The sequence below is a fragment of the Colletotrichum navitas genome (assembly GCF_030913465.1).
Source record: "Colletotrichum navitas strain CBS 125086 chromosome Unknown LY79scaffold_83, whole genome shotgun sequence".
Lineage (NCBI taxonomy): Eukaryota > Fungi > Ascomycota > Sordariomycetes > Glomerellales > Glomerellaceae > Colletotrichum > Colletotrichum navitas.
This window is the reverse complement of record NW_026850629.1, coordinates 281-16,976: the sequence shown is the minus strand read 5'-3', so window position 1 is coordinate 16,976 and position 16,696 is coordinate 281. Positions and strand designations below refer to the sequence as shown.

Here is a 16,696-nt window from a genome sequence, read left to right as displayed (position 1 = left end):
ATCACGACTAAGACTCGGTGGCGTTGGGCTTTTTAAAAACACTTTCAAAATCTAGTTGGCTCATTGCCACGTGCTGGTGACTATCTCATGTCAGAAGCACTCTCTTTTCGTTTTTCGGGCACTTGCCTCTTTAAACAACACTTACTCGGTCCTTGGGTACACGGCGTGCGATTAGATACTGCGGTAGTCGCAGAGGATTCGATCATGGGAGCCAAAAAAAAAAAACAACAACAACCGAAAGCTGCCATGGGTTGGTATATTTTTGAGAAATACGGACTTCTTGTATCGGATAGGGATGTTTAGTAACTTGCATCTGCCGACAGGGGCATGGGATTCGGTGTTAGTAGGCGTTTTGCTTTGGTCCACTATTCAACAACAAGAGGAGGACTTCTGGAATATATGAGCATGGTCAGCGTGGAATGGGTATTTTGGCTATGACCGATGCTAGGGTAGAGTTGCACGGGTCGACGCCTTGATGCACGAATGAAGTTGGAATATGTCGAGTTTGCACGCTATGGCGGCAGACGCATGTCTTTATCGAGGCTAGACAAATGAAGACACTCAGATTACCCTCAGTTTATATTGACAATTATGGTGATTGATGCTAGGACCAGTCTAGCCACGCCAGGCTCAGACATCTCATTACAAGTCCTTTGTGCTTGTGGCAAGGGCCTCTCCTTATACCCTGAGACGACTGGGAGTATGTTGTATTCTCAAGGGCGCCGGAGAGTGTTGCTTGTCTGTATGCGCCGGCAAGACAACATAGTATTCGAATATGGTCACAAGATATTTGCAGTTGGTGTCTTTTGTCATGGTTCCTTTTTGCCCTCCCCCCCTCCACCCTTCCTATCCAGTTAGATTGTTTGAGTTTGGCGAGACCTCAACAGCCTTCCGGCATTGGGGACATTTCTTATTCTCTTCATCCAGAAGCCCAATATATGAGCGGCAGCACTGCAAGCTCGCGGTTTTCCTCCACCGGCAACGTCTTTGCCATCGTCGCTACCAGCTCCGTTGCTGCCTCCATGGAGACTGCCAACCATATGCAGGACCTTCTTAGACTTCCGGTGACGAACTCAATGGCCGCACCGTCCCGTGTATCAGACATCACTGGCTTGGAATAAGCCTTCAAGAAACTGAAGAATCGTCAAAGGTGAATTGAGACTGGCTGCTCTGTAATAGCGCAGGTCTCTGCGTGTTCTCTTTGGGGGCGAACTACCACACTATCCAATACGCATGTTTGAGAGCCCTTTTCTCATCGTCTTCGAGTTGCGTGACGAAGGCTAGTCGTAGTCTGCCCAGCCTTTGTTGGGTTGCATGCCGCATCTAAGTTGGCGATTCCGAAACCCTATAATAATGGCAAGCTTGCCGGCTAATGAAAATAGTGCTTGTTAGTGGTAACATCGCGACGTTTCAGCGACCAGCCTCACTGATTCCCGGAACAGTTCAGAGGGGCTCGTTGGCAATGAGATGTTGATCGACCTGATTTGGACTTGTAACCGCATCTCAGTTGATCGACCCGACCGTTGCTGTGCCATTTGCACCAACATCTTTGGCCTTGTCTAGTGTTTCTATCTCCAACCTTCGCCTTAACATCTTCCGGAACTTAATCATTACGCAATTTCAACAACGGTTAAAGCAAGAGATCTCCTTCCCGACCCCGCTCCACGCAGATCCTGTTAGTTCATCCGGCTGCTTCTGCGCTGTAGCGGCAGAACTACTGCAAGATCTCCTGGTTTCAACCACCAGGACCCTTCATCAAGATCTACCGCACCTGTGCGACCTCAAGAGGGACCGCCTTGTATCAGTACCTTAGTAAATACCCCCCGCATTTTGGAACCCCGCCATTACACCTTACACATCGTCTGCAACTTAGATACTGCGCAGTTGAGCGATATTCACCTGTAGGAGACCCAACTTCTGTAGCCCGAATGACGCGATGACCGGGATACTGTCTAAAGGGCTCAAATTTCTGTGAAGTATGACTTTTGAAATGGGATTGACGTGTATTTTAAATAAGTTCCTCACCCTTAGAGAATGTGGCTCCTATCTTATTGAAGGGTACTAGCTACCGGCTGAGTTCTGAGTATACCTCGTGGTCCTATTTAGCCAAGGTTACGGCTAAAATGAGTTGTGCTAGCTCCAACTTCCCGCAAATCGTCAGTCTTTGCAGATATCATTTACCCGGCTTCATTGCAGCTGTGGTTGAGCGATGAACAACAAAAGTATACTGCCGAAACGGAAGAGAATTATGGAACTGGCTCAACGCCGAATAGTGACGCGCTAATCAATCGACCATGATCATGAAAAGGAACGGCCTGGGTTGACAGTATGCACTTGAAGGTTAACTACTGTTGTTCTTGAACGTCCGATTTCGGGGCGCCCCTCCAACTTTGCCGAATTTCCGAGAGGTTCCACGTGGATTTTCACATAGTTTCTATCTTCGACGTCGGTAAATGATAGGACGCTTTCCAAACGCCGAAGGGCTATAGTTGATTCACTGGAGCACCCGACCGGTACGACTGGTAGGCACTTTGGTCTTCGTACAGGTCAGTAGCTATTTCCGACCCCGACGGAGTAATTCTTAGCGCGAGTAAGATCATGCAGACTGCATTTAGGCATGTTGCAAAGTTCCGGTATGAAAGTATAAGTCAAAGCACCCGCTTTCCGATCACCCCCACTTTGCAATCACCTATTTACACCAAAACTGCTCTTTTTCACTATAGCTTTAACTATATAACCCTAGTCTTAATAATTCTAAGAAAATTATTATATATAAATAATTATATAAAAAGTTTATATACTAGTTATATAATTTTTTTACTAAGTATAGGTAAAGTATTAGCTACTTAAAGCTAAAGTAGTAAAAGTGTTAAGGTTTTAGTATATTTTACTAGTATTTTTTAATAGTATTAAAATCTATATAACTTTAGAACTATAAAGTAAAAAAACCTATAATACTTTATATAGTTACTTTATAATATAAAGTATATATTTACTAGCTTATACTATAGACTATACTAGCTATACTATAGTATATACTTAAATATAAAATTTACTAAGAAAGTTTTATTAAAGAAATTTTAATTTACTTATATAAGCTTATATAAGACTATATATATTATATAGAAAATATAACTACTTAATATAGTAAATAATATAGCTATTTATAAAGTTTTAAGCTTATACTACTAGTAAATACTAAGTTATAGCTAATAATAATTTACTAGTATTTTAGTATATCTTTATATAAAGCCCTATATCTTAAGTTATACTAATAGGAATATAGTAAAAAACCTAGTATAGTAAAAGTAAGTATATAACTAACTATAGAAAATTTTATAGAATTAAAGAAGCTAGGGTTATACTATTATAGCTATAGTAAAAAGGAGTAGTTTTGGTGTATTTTAGTGTATTTTGGTGGGGAATAGGTGATCGCCAAGCGGGGGTGATTGGAAAGCGGGTGCTTTGACTTACCCCAATCGTGGTGTCACCTCGCCATACTCCTCACATGCCTTCTTATAAAACAAAGCTGACGAGTAGTCGACCGACAGTATGATTCATATCCTCAAGCCGGCTTCCATTCGTTGACACCAACCAAGGCCCTCCCAAGTGACCGTTCAAGATGTTGCACCTCATGGCTCTGCTTGCCTTCTTAGTGCAGAGCGCTTCAATCGTTGCCGCTAGCTCTGCTGCGCCATCGGCATTTGGGTTTTTCGTCAATAACACCATCCACCAGCCCCTGGGCAATGGGAGTTTCTTCTATCCTCGGTACACCGAGTTGCAAGATGGAACCATCCTTACAACCGCGTCTATCACAGGCCATACCCCCGCTTTCTTCCCCGTCTTCGAGAGCAAGGACGGCGGCGCAACGTGGGAATGGATTTCCAACGTCACGGACACGCAGAACGGGTGGGGTTTTCCCGCGCAGCCCATGCTCACCGTGTTGAGTGAGCCGTTGGGGGCATTTGATGCGGGCACCATTCTTGCAACTGGAAATAGTTGGAGTGATAACGGCACGCGCATCGACCTCTATGCAAGTGCCGACCGAGCAAGGTCGTGGGAGTTCGTCAGCCGCGTGGCTGAGGGCGGACCTCCCAATACAACAAACGGATATACACCTGTGTGGGAACCATACCTATTGTAAGCACGCTTTGATATCTTCCCGATCATTAGGAACTGTTGTAACCAAGAATCATATTCTAATTCGGCCTTCTTAGGGAATACAACAAATCTCTCATCTGCTATTATTCCGACCAGCGAGACCCAAAGCACGGCCAGAAGCTTTCGTATCAGGTCTCAACAGATTTGAAGGCTTGGGGCCCGGTTTTTGATTCCGTAGCCTATGATGAGTACCTGGCACGCCCCGGCATGCCTGTTGTTATCTGGGTTCCTCCCATCGCAAAATGGATCATCGTATATGAGTATGTCGGCGGGTACGCTTCAGACGGATCACAATACCCGGTTTACTACCGTCTTGCCGACAGCCCCCTGGAATTTCAAACCTCCAACGGTGTACCTATTGTGACCGACACCAAGAAAACACCCAACGCTAGCCCCTATGTGGCTTGGAGCACCATCGGCGGTCCCAACGGAACCATCATCGTCTCTGACGCGGACAACAGCCAAGTTTTTACCAACCAGTTCGGGGGCGACATGAACGAATGGGAAGAACACGCGACAACGGCTCCGATGGCGTACAGCAGACCTGTCCAGATCCTTCGTCAATACCCAGACCACCTTATAATCTATGGCGCCGGGACTTATGACACCTTCTCGAGTCATGTGCTCACACCTCTCACGGCGACAGCTATCAACCTGACGGAGCTCCTGGCAAATTAAGGAACCGAAATCGAAGGTATAGTCTACATAGCAATAGTAATGTTAGCTCACAGACAGTTTCAACATTTTTCCTCCTTCTCATTCTTGATTATTTTCTCTTAAGCGAGCTCGGTAACGACATAACCAGATGAGGACACGATGCTACGTCATGATTTACCGTCGCACTTATTGCTGGACTCAAGTAAATAGCAGAATCCCCCCGACGGTGGTGCTTTGTTGATACAAGTGTCGCATGCTATTCTGGCGTGCTTTTAAATATAGTTTATGGATATTCTGGGCGTCTTCCAGTCCTACAGCGTTTTGTAAATGGAGCGTCTTCCCTCAAACGCGATGCAAGCTCCAAGCCTTAAGGAACAAGAGAGCAACCTCTTCTTCCGCTTTCCACATACTAATAGCATCATGACGGGAACTCAATATTACGATGATGATTGATTGCTTGAGATTTTCTTTTGTTGAATGGTTTAAGAAGTAGTTTTCAAGTAACAGGATAATTTCACTGCTGCTCATGCACCCCAGAGTAGATGAGTTTGTGAAGTTAAGGCCGTGAGGGTTGTTGTGGCTAACGTGCCCTTCAAAATATAGAGATATGGAGGTATTTCCTGACACGGCTGAGCATGTAGATTTATCATCAAGTTAATGAGTAACAGAGTAGATTCGGATTTCCACTGGCAGCGAAGCTCCTGCCAAAATTTGAAATCACGCTTGGCCTCTAATAGTCGCATCCGATGAATAAATAGCGCAAGTAACCATACCTTGGCATTCTTTGAAGGAAAAGTTCAGTTAAATCCGGTTGATGAAAGCCAGACAGATTTTATAGAAGTCTATGTGCGTAAAGTCTTCTATCCAAGATCCTACGGTAAACTGCCTCCATTGTTTCGACCACTTCGGTCAAGCTGTACCAAGCACAAATCTGGTAGAAAGTCTGCGAAGCAGCCATCCATAATAGAATAATTTGTATAGTGTTACTGATTTGACAGATAGACAAAGATGATAAGGACGGGTGACATTTTTTAGGAAAAGAATATGACAGAAAATACAATCAGACGTAGCCCGCCATTACGATGTTCACAATATATCAAAGTCTTCTAGTTTACGTCCCCGAGACATTGGGCTCATACGGTTCTGGAAAGCTTCGAACGCCGTGCGGAAACTACCAGACGCCTGACTTGCTGCATGTGACAAAATATTACCTCTTTCCAGGTCTTTAGTAAACGGAATGAAGCATATGATTGGAATTTCCATTGGTTAGTACGCGCATTCATTGATCAGACGGACCCTGGGGTATTGAAAATGAGATTGCGTTGCTGAACCATTGTTGTCTCCCAGATTTTGACGTGTTCGATGCTGCTAGAAACTTAAGAGTTTCCCGGGATTGTTAGAGTAAGGCGTTGCAAGATCCCACATTGTGCTTTATGAGGCAATGGCAGTTATAGCCGTAATGAATCAGACATTGAGTATGTGGTGAATGCGCCTTATCTACATATCCAAAATTTAATCGCCAGGGCCATTTATATACCTTTACTAGGTGATCACCGCCTAAGGATAGTTGGAATGATGTCAGCCTTCGGGAACATATTTTCACACGAGGCTGATGGCCTGAAATGGACATCTCCTATGAGAGGTACTTAACAACGGTGAGATGTACGAATATTTTAGTGTTATCGTTATAGCACCCTAGAAGGGGTCTAGGATGGTTCACCTAGAGGCAAGAACACGATACGTATAAGCTGACAAAGCGGCGTCTTGAAGCCGTGCTTAATATTATTTTCCACGGCGAGTATTAACTATGGTCTTTGTACTCTATCACGTATCTTATATCATATACAGTGTCCAGATAGCATGACAAGTCGAAGTGTCGACTGTTGTTAATAGAAGCTATAACCTGATATGGGCCCATAGATATGTATAAATAACTAGCAGCTGTCCTGGAAAATCACATGAATTGTTTTGAAAATGGTTACTTGAAGTTCTACTCTCAGAAAGATTGGTGCGGACCTCAATGTTGCGTGCGAGAGAACCTAAATAACCGTTTCAAGACCCGAACACTGATCATACGATTCCGAATTCATGAAGATGACAGAAAGTGTACAGTGAAATGCAATGATTGAGAGAGAACTTACGATGTACGTTTCCTAGGGCATATCTCACCACTTCCTTGGCAGTGGGCTAGTGGCTTCCAATGTGACACGGGTTGCTTCCATCAAAACCTAAGGGCATAGCCTTTGAATCCTGTCCGAGTCTGCGACACAGCAGCCTCAAACATGGCTCTTGTCCAGACAATCGCCATGCGCCGAAAACTTTGACTTGCTTATTTGCCTTTCGCAAGCAAGCACGATGGAGAAAACCAATGCGGGGTCTTGATGCTGCACGCCACAACTTAGCTGGATTGGAGTAGAGGCAGAAATGCAGCTTTGACGGGGTTTCAGCCCTGATGCGAAGCAAATCTGGCTGGATCTTGGCGATTGTATGCAGAGTATCGGAGCTAAGTGACGAATAGAATAAAGGAAACATTAAACCTGCCGTGTTTCCCGGTTCGGTCGGTCGGCGGTTGGGCGGCAATCTTCTCCATACGGGTCCCACTTTAGGGCCGGGCGGGGTTCCAGCCTATCGGGCTCGGGCCGCTGGCCCCGCCCGGCCCGACAACATCTTGAGACACCGTCCGTTATCCCCATCATCAAAGAGGCCATGGGCTTGGGCATTGCTGTGGACTGTGCGAAAAACCATGCAATCCTTTAGGGGCAGTCGTTCCATGCTTTGTCACATCTACCCATCCGCTTACCGCCCAGTGCTGACTGTGCGCAGGGTCGATCGGGGAGCCGTGCGCAGGGTAGGATTCTGCGAACCAAGCAATAGGTAACCGATCTGTCTGGAATTGTACATGTGATCCATCAATCCGTTTTGTTTAAGCTGCAGAGACTCCATCCTCACTGATTACTATCCCCACTGATTAGTGACAAAGGCTGAATGCTGAGAAGTTGGGTAGAAATGCTGCCGTCATCATCTTCTGTTTGGATCTCATCCCCTCACACTGCATTCTTGGCTAGAAGCAGCACATACGTCGAAATCAGGAGAGCAGTAAGGCGCCCCATAAAGCCACAAGGGCTTAGACTTCGACCCCGCGTGCATCGCAAGCGCCCCGCAACCTTCATCACAACTCTGCATTCCCAATAGTGGACATGTACTCCAGAAACGGGAAGTGTCGTATGTGTTTGAAATAGTTCCGCTTACCGTCGGCTGTTTGAAAAACACATAAAGAGTAATCCTGCATGTAGCTTGAAGCTACGATTTGACGCAGCTTCTCCGCAAGAAGAATGCCAGATAGAGGAAAAAAGCCAATGGATTTGGCGAATCAATGCAAGAATGAGGGGTCTGGAAAGCTAATAGTCAGTAACGGTTTTCTTCTGAAGTGTGTGATGGGGAGGGGTTAGAGCAAGGTGCCACAGCACAGGCCATCGTGGCCACGTGGGTTTGAAGTGGATTCCTGTCGGTAGCATTATTAGCAACTTGGCATGCACCGCCTTGTCATAGACCTGGCGATTGACCGACCTTTCAGTTCTAGCTCGGTTGTCACCTCAAACCGGGGCACTTCCCCAGCTTCTTCCGATGTTTCCGCTGCCGCGAAATCCTTGCATCAGATAAACTTTCACAGCTGCAGCCTTGACTTTGTTGGGACTGAATCTCAGCCTCACGACGACTCCGCGTACTCTGAGAACATCCTCTGGAGTATCTGTCCCAACGCCTAACCCCTCACTGCATCTTGAGCGAAGATCTTCTATCAAGGTTTCATCAAAACTCACTCTACGGGGATCGGCAGCGGTCGAGGCTGTGCTGGAATGCCCACTCACGGACGCTGAGTACGAATTTCCCTGAGTCTTTGACTTCGTCCAGCGAAGTCTGCTGCAGCGTCTGAGGCTGACTTGTTTACATGTGAATGGAATAATCGAGCACTATAGTCTTGTTGTTCATGCTCCTCGACACTCAGGCCGATGTTTTGTGCATTCAGAGAAGCGTATACGACAATGGGACCATCACAGATGCCCTGCAAAGCGAAAGTGCAACCTTGGCAAGTCTGAAAATCGGTGTAATGTCATTTTGCCGTACAGGTGCTGTTCCATCGTAGGATTTTGCAAAACCTTCGCATTAATGCGACGACGCACGATATCCCAAAGCTGTTTGAGCTAAGATTACGTATTCATGATTCATCTTGCAACAGCGGACTCAGAGTATCAACTAGAGGATGCAATCTATAAGCCTGGCCGAGAACAGGTATAAAGTCTCAATGAATCCCCCCCCCCCAAAAGTGTTGTTAGAGAGGATCCAGAAGCATCAAGTTCTCAGCAAAAAGCCAACAGTTTAATCATTTGCAACAAATCACACCATCCTTCTAATCTATTTCAACATACTATATCTCAATATCAAAATCAAAATGGGCGACATCCGTACCACTGAGAGAGATAGCAACGTCATTGCCCTCGTTGAGGCAATCCTCGGTCACAAGATCGAGAGCCAGCCTGGCTCCTCTACTCAGAGCACCATGGAGGACTACGAGGATCTTGTCGACATGAACAATGACCATGACTTCAGCAAGGAGCCTCGCCCGGATTCTCCCCCCCGCAACCCATGTGTCGGTGCTGTCAACCCATACGCTCTCGCTGAGGCTCTCATTGGCCGCAAGATTGACCGCCAATCCATGGCCGCTGCCAAGATCCTCCAGAATGTCTTGCAGACCGACTACGATGAGCTCTTTGACATGCGTCACCGCTCCGTTCTCTTCGCCGGCATGAGGCTGAACGAGAAGGAGAGGAGGGCCGAGATGTACGACGAGAAGGACATGAAGATCCTCAATGAGCGGGATCTCATAACTCCCGACTTCTCGGGTGTTCGCAGGCTTGACGACCTCGAGAAGGTCGGTCTCAAGGACCTCAAGGATGTCAAGGTCAAGCTTGCCCGCATGCAGAACGGCAAGCTTCGTCTGGTTCTCCACGCCCATGAGCTTGGCAAGACCGTCTCCAACCGAGAGGTCACCATGTCCATCAACGAGCTCGTCACCCCCTTCAGGATGCAGAGGGGTCACTGGCAGCCACCCAATGCCTCGTGGCGCGACATGTATGACTACTTCTTCCAGACAGTCAACAAGCGCCTGATCACCGACATTACCGAGTTCCGTATCGGTGATCGCCGCGAGACCAACCGCCAGTTCGATGACCCCACCCAGGGCTGCACCAGCAACAGCTGGTTCGTCGCTGCTCTGTTTTCCGTCTTCTGGTCTGACCCCGGCGCGATCAACCGCGCCACTCGCGTTCACAGCCACGGCAACGAGAAGAAGCGCTTCTTGGCTGTCAAGTTCCACGACAAGGGCGGCAAGCAGAACAACAAGACCCAGACGGTCGATGTCAACTACGAGATCCCGATCAACAACTCGGATAACGAGCCTCTCTACTGCCGCTCCAGCGACGGTGCCGACATCTGGCCCTCGCTTTACGAGAAGGCCTTTGCCAAGTGGATCACCGGCTCCAACTCCGAGCAGCCCGATATCACCCAGACTCACTGCGGTGACCCCATCAAGGCTATGGCCCAGATCAACGGTCGCACTCCCCACTACTACAACTGCGACAACCACTCTTCTCAGACCATCTTGGGCTTGGTCCGCTCCAACAGCGTCAACAACAAGACCATTAACCCCATGACGGCCTACACGTACGCTACCGGCCGCGAGTACCACGGCGCCAACATCGTTGCCAACCACGCTTACTCCGTTCTGGGCTACTGCGTCCTTGGCGACAAGCAGTACATCGTCCTCCGCAACCCGTGGGGTGTCACCGAGCCTCAGGGCCTCACCAGCTACACTGGTCTCCTTGGCCGTCTCGAGCCCGAGGTCTGGAACCCGGCTACCCTCTTGGACCACGGTGGTCTCTTTGCCCTGGAGGCCGAGTCTTTCAAGAAGTGCTTCTCTTGCATCGGTGTCTCCAAGTAAATGTTGCGAAATAAGTGACCGGTCACTTATTTCGCAATGGGGATCTCGGGTGCTTTGGGCAACTTTGATTTGAGAGTATGAGCTTGCTTGTTTGCCTTTCTGTTTTTGTGTGCTATGTCTCAGGCTCGGTTTCCGTAGCCTGCCAAAAGTTGTGTCGTGCCGCTGCTCGTCCGGCCTATTGTTACTCGGGTTGTGTTCGAGCAGCTGGCGATGTGACAGAAAATAACAGATGGACCAGTGGACAGGATGAAAAGTTGGTGTACCTGGCCTTAGGAAAAATACTATCACAGTTGCCAAAACTACGGAAGTGCCATTCTTGATCAAACAATAAAATTCGAAGTGAACGCTCAAAGCACCCACTAAGGCTAGCTGGTTGACTAAAGGTTAGGGAAAGCCTACGATCCTCTTGAGCCATCCTACTGATACCGTTTTCTGGAGTCAGATGCGGCTGTGTACGACTTGAAGCGAACATAAGTGGACCATCTAAGATATCTCACTGTCGATGCAGTTGCGTATTCTGGTTCAGAGAATCTAACGCTGGATTTCCACACCACGATCTTGCAATACTCTTACCGGACTACTCGCTGAGGCGCGACACATAGACGCCAAGATCGCTATGGTCAACAGTCTGATCAGGACACTGAAAATACCGAATTGCCCGACAGAGCTGCGAACTCATATACTCGACGCGCTTGCGGCCTATGTCGTACCAACCGCTGCATAACTCAGTGAAATAGGGCCCCTCTATGAAGCGGACTGGGCTGCTGCTGCTGATGATGATCAAGGCACCCTCCCTGAGGTGGGCGAGGAAGCACCGCTCTTGAGTATGATGCTTGACCAAGTCATGGACAGGAAGCTAAGCCCGGAAGACAAGTTACTCATCTCCCAGTTTATTGTGGCCGCCCTTGAGAAGTCCACAGTCCATAACAGCTGTTGGATAGAACTCTTCTTCACGAAGAACAGGTTTACCCTCGAAGCCAACGAACGACTCCCCACGTGGCCCGTGAACTCAGACGCACTTGCATCGTTCTTCAAGGACTGGGTCAGCTATATTCCGGTGCCACACTTTGAGGTTCATTGTTCTGTCATCTTGACACAAATTGACCCTACCCCGGCAATTTTACGCATTACGGAAGCAGTTAAGTCGAATTAGGATCTCGCTGGCTCTAACGTAGGCAAACACTGGATTACTCAATTTGATGGTTCTGAAACCGGGAAACTCCCTCTTTACGTCTCGCAAGCATGAGACGCGTTAACTACAATCCTAAAAGATACAATGCCCAATTTGGAGGGCACCAATGGTTTCAGCGTGCGAATGGTGCAGGACCTCTTATTCTCGGTCGCGGAAAGGTTTGTCGAAAGGGTGACAACAGCTCTCCCTACTCTCTGATGTCTCATCTGTGTCAGAAACGATTTGAAAGCCATCGTCATTGGCGTTGTTGGCGGTCAAACTGCATTCCTCTGCTTAAGAAAGTCATCGCGATGATCGAAAACATCCGCGAGAAAAAAAAAAAAATCAAGATTGGACCATGCGCACTGGACAGCAAACTGGACATCTGCAAACCTTCCCCACCACCTTCAAGATCAAGATCATGGCACTCCCTATCCCATATACCAACGTTGTCCTTGGGATCTTTGCCTCGGCAGAACAAGTAGACGCTTTTGTTGCAGAGTTGTCAGGACTTGTCGATGAACTCGCCAACCGCCGTAAACCGTATCACGGGGACTTTACGCTGCTCAAAGGAGAACTTATGAAGGAGCATAGGAAAACCGATTCCGTATATTTCGCTTGGAAACTGGGGAGTCTGTATGACGCCGTACAAATCCAAGAGCCAACTCTGGCTGACTACCTACGAATGGAGCTCGTCGAAGGGTTCTTGCTCTATGCCGATGACCCAACAGACAAGGATCATCTACGCAAAGTAAAAGAGATTCTCTGCACCTGTAAAGAAAGCAAGGCAGAGGATTGGAGATATATTGTTTTCTCTATCGAGAATAAGCTACGGGGGCGAGGAAAACTAAACTCACTCGATTTCGATTAGGAAAAGCAAGTGAAGGAGTTCCGAACTCCTATTTAACTACATATGGTTGTGCTGTATGGAATACAAATAGTTTTGATTCATATTAGTCCCTCACAGAATGGATCTGATCAAAACATTGACTAAATTTCTGTAGATTATCATCCCAAACAGAATGTCTCAACCGAGCGTAGGAATAGATGGTCGAACGCATTCTGTTGGACGTGGTACTGGTTTGCCCCCGGCCCTCTTATTCGATGTTATCCTCTGAAGTCAAAAATCTTGACCACCATATATCAAAGTACTGAGACATAGCAACATCGAGTTATTGGTGAGAATAAAACTGGTATAATTCAATTCTAGCTTAGTCACTTTGACGTGTCGTAAGTGTTTCATTCTGAGATAATGCCACCCTACATACATGTTGGCTCAGCCATACTGAGCTCGTGCTCTCCCTTGTTTCCAGACCAACTGCGGATCATGGGCCTACAAAGACGCACAAGACCACCCCATAACCCAGGGAGGATCTATAAAAATGTTCATTACGTGCATCAAATCAGCTCACCAAGTATTTTCTTTGCTGCTTAATATCATGCGAGCCGTCGTTGACGATGGACAAAGACAGATTCTGAAATTAATGATGGAATAAGAAACGCCACATTTCTGTTTGTCGTCATAGCAGCACCTAGGGTTATGGTTCGAATACCGCTGCTATATAGTAGTGCGTAAACCATTGACGATGCGTTGCCCTAACGAGCAAATGATCAAGATTGTATAGATCCAAGCGCTCAGGTACTGTCCAGTATCTGCTCATTGCGCCTAACCATGCAAGAACAGACTTTTTAGCTTTTGTTGTTTCATCAGATCAAATCTTACATTCGCAGCCAAACAAGTCAACGTCCGCGCGCGACCGTGTTCGGGGTCCACGTGACTGAATGTAGTGCCGGTCATTCCGTTCCTCCGCCACTCGGAGCAAAAACTGTAGATTGACCTCAGTGCATCGTGAGACCCGACTGCTCAAACTTGCGCGCATTGATACGGCGACTTGAATGCCACAATTTGAACTTCTTGTTTTGATACGTCTTCCATATTTACCTTCTTTATACATTGTGACAATGGACAACGCTGGTAATCACACATGGTACAACACCATCGCCGAGTTGAGACTCAGAAGTAGCGTTAGTGCAGCCGACACCTTGCTTCCTACTTCATTGACGGCAAAAGGGTGGCTAGCTTGCATAGCGCTATCTCTACTCAACAGCCTTCTCGACAGATTATTGAGACATTACCAGAAGGATCCCGACCGTCGTGCTCGGTATATTAGACGTCAACGTCGACTAGGGGTATGGGAGGAGAGACAACACAGTGGTCTCGAAAAGCTTCACGAATATCTTTCCGAGATCGAGATTTCAGAGGTGGACTTGAATACGGTGGACATGCATGAGTGGCTCGACTATGCCTTCTATCGATCTTGAAAAGGTTATTAGAAACCATCGAGTGCCACTCGCTACAAGAATACAAATGATTACCATTGAATCGAATGCAATTTATTTGTAAGTGTCTAGTTCGTTTTTGATCTAGTCAAAGTTAACTCACAAATATGCTAGAAAATGCAAAATGCGCAAAACCCAGCGCATTGTGATGGTATCAATGCAGTTGTTCCCACAAACAAGAATCATCACCTCGTATTGACTAGTCTGAACCCGATCTGGGATACAAGCAATCACATTGCTCGAGATAGATGTTAAAATGACTTCAATCAGTTCAAAATCACATTAGAAGAAAACCAACTCATACAGCACGCACAATAAGATATCTACTCGTAATTTTCATGGAAGAGTGCCTCACCCGTAGGTGAAGCTGAGATACAGGTTGCGCGGGAGAAATGATGCCATGATGCAAACTGGAATTGTCAAGGCACTTCACCAATCAGACACGCAGTGGATGGGGCAGGTTTGATAAGAATACACCACAGAGAATAGGAACCCGGTATATTGGAAGTTGTTCCGTCTTACGGCTGACAATAACCATAGTCTTGTCGTTACCACTAATATTTACGCAATGTTGCGCGTTCTAGTTGATGCTAGAGGCTTTCCAAAAGATCCATGGCACCCCTGGCCCTAGTACAGATATGTTTCCTTACCACTTCGGAATTCTGGCAGAGAAATCTGGCTGAAACTTTCTCATATACGTAGTGTCGTCCCGCTTCCGCAACCCACAATCCAAATATTGCTGATGTAGATGCGCCAGCTTCTGCCTGTCGAGCTCAACACCCAATCCAGGCCCCGTTGGAACATTTAAGCCACCATCGGTCCACTTGAGAGTTCCGTCAATAACAACATCCTCGTCACGAGCCTTCCATGGCCAGTGAGTATCGCAAGCATAATCCAGGTTGGGTGTCGCGGATGCCAGGTGCGTCATGGCGGCTAGCGAAATGCCCAAATGACTGTTGGAGTGCATCGAAAGCCGCATGCCCCATGTCGCGCAGATGGCGGCCAGTGTCTGAGACCTGCGCAGCCCACCCCAGAAGTGGTGATCAGAAAGAACCACTTGGACTGCGTTTCGCAGGATCGAAGTAGGGAGGTGGGAGAAGGCGACGACAGCCATGTTCGTTGCCAACGGCATCGACGCCTCCTTGGCCACGGCTGCCATACCTCCGATCTCTGGAGCTGGATCTTCCAGGTATTCGACTATTCCTTCCAGTTCCTTGGCTACCCACTTGGAAGTCTCAACTGTCCAGGCAGCGTTAGGATCCAGCCTCAGTGGTACGCCGGGGAACGCCGTATGCAATGCCTTAATAGCTTCGACCTCCTGGGCTGGGGGGTAGACGCCGCCTTTGAGTTTGATAGCCTTGAATCCATATTCGTCAATGATCTTCTGTGCTTGCTTCACAATACCGGCAGGATCCAGCGCTGCGCCGTACTCGTCATCGGGCTCTCCAGGATGACTAGCCCACTTATAGAACAAGTATGCAGAGTATTGGACGTTGTCCCTGATACGGCCGCCAAGGAGGTCGCTCACGGGAACGCCAGCGAACTTGCCTTGAATGTCGAGGCACGCGACCTCGAACGGGGAGAAAACCTTGTCGACAACCGAGGCTGTAGTCACCATACCTGCCATGCCGTCGCCGCCAGTACTGGTATCGCCCTTCAGGGAGCCGACACAAGCTTGGTAGATGGAGTTTGTGCTATAGACCGAAATACCCTTGATGCGATCGGCCGCGAGTTGCAGGCGGCCAAGGTGAGTTGAGTCGCCGTAGGATTCGCCCAATCCATACTCATCGTCCGTAATGACCTCGATGATGCTGCGGAGTGCAAATGGCTCGTGCACACCAACACTGTTCAGCAATGGCATATCATGGAATGCCACGGGCGTGATGACAATGTCCCGGATAACTCCCCGTTGAGACATGGTTATGGATTTTGTGATGAAACCTCGACTTGGACAGTTTTCCAAGTCAGATCAACTATCGCAATTGATTCAGCAGGAAATGGCAACCTTTTTGTCGTCCGGAATTAGAGAGTGATCAAGTGAGATGAGTTCGAGGCTATCTCTAATGCATACACTTGGTGGCTAACTAGTAATTAGTACATCCGAAGTGGACATTAATCCGTTACTGTTATAGTTTTAGGAGTGGAACGCCGTCTTTTCCGCGCTCGTCTCTTGAGAAGTGGCAAGGAATCGGCCTTCCCCCCTCTCACAGCCGAGGAAATGAGGGGTTCCAGACGGAAAAGTACATCCTTTCTAAAGTTGGGGGGGAGGGTGTTTAAAAATGGCAAAGCAGTGCCAAAATTCCGACTTTGCAGCTTCATTGGCCTGTTATTGTCATGCCATCTATCCGTGGATGATGCATTTCCCTGAACCG

General features: G+C 47.6%; 4 protein-coding genes across 4 annotated transcripts; 3 read left to right on the top strand and 1 right to left on the bottom strand.

Moving 5' to 3' along the window:
• Window positions 1-3,622: 3,622 nt before the first annotated feature.
• On the top strand, window positions 3,623-4,839 carry LY79DRAFT_524863 (Sialidase; the record flags this gene model as incomplete). The annotated part of the gene is made up of 2 exons (XM_060555671.1): window positions 3,623-4,140; window positions 4,218-4,839. 2 exons carry the CDS (start codon window positions 3,623-3,625, stop codon window positions 4,837-4,839), a joined length of 1,140 nt encoding a protein of 379 aa, XP_060409467.1.
• A 4,426-nt stretch (window positions 4,840-9,265) lies between these two features.
• LY79DRAFT_593614 (uncharacterized protein) lies at window positions 9,266-10,813 on the top strand (the record flags this gene model as incomplete). Its single annotated transcript, XM_060561579.1, has 1 exon — window positions 9,266-10,813. One exon carries the CDS (start codon window positions 9,266-9,268, stop codon window positions 10,811-10,813), a length of 1,548 nt encoding a protein of 515 aa, XP_060409466.1.
• Window positions 10,814-12,312: 1,499 nt separating this feature from the next.
• Window positions 12,313-12,621, top strand: LY79DRAFT_485608 (uncharacterized protein; the record flags this gene model as incomplete). Its single annotated transcript, XM_060553292.1, has 1 exon — window positions 12,313-12,621. A coding segment is annotated over one exon (309 nt), but the record flags the coding sequence as incomplete, so codon positions are not given.
• Window positions 12,622-14,760: 2,139 nt separating this feature from the next.
• Window positions 14,761-16,242, bottom strand: LY79DRAFT_583305 (mandelate racemase/muconate lactonizing enzyme domain-containing protein; the record flags this gene model as incomplete). The annotated part of the gene is made up of 2 exons (XM_060560314.1): window positions 14,761-14,878; window positions 14,975-16,242. 2 exons carry the CDS (start codon window positions 16,240-16,242, stop codon window positions 14,761-14,763), a joined length of 1,386 nt encoding a protein of 461 aa, XP_060409464.1.
• Window positions 16,243-16,696: the final 454 nt, after the last annotated feature.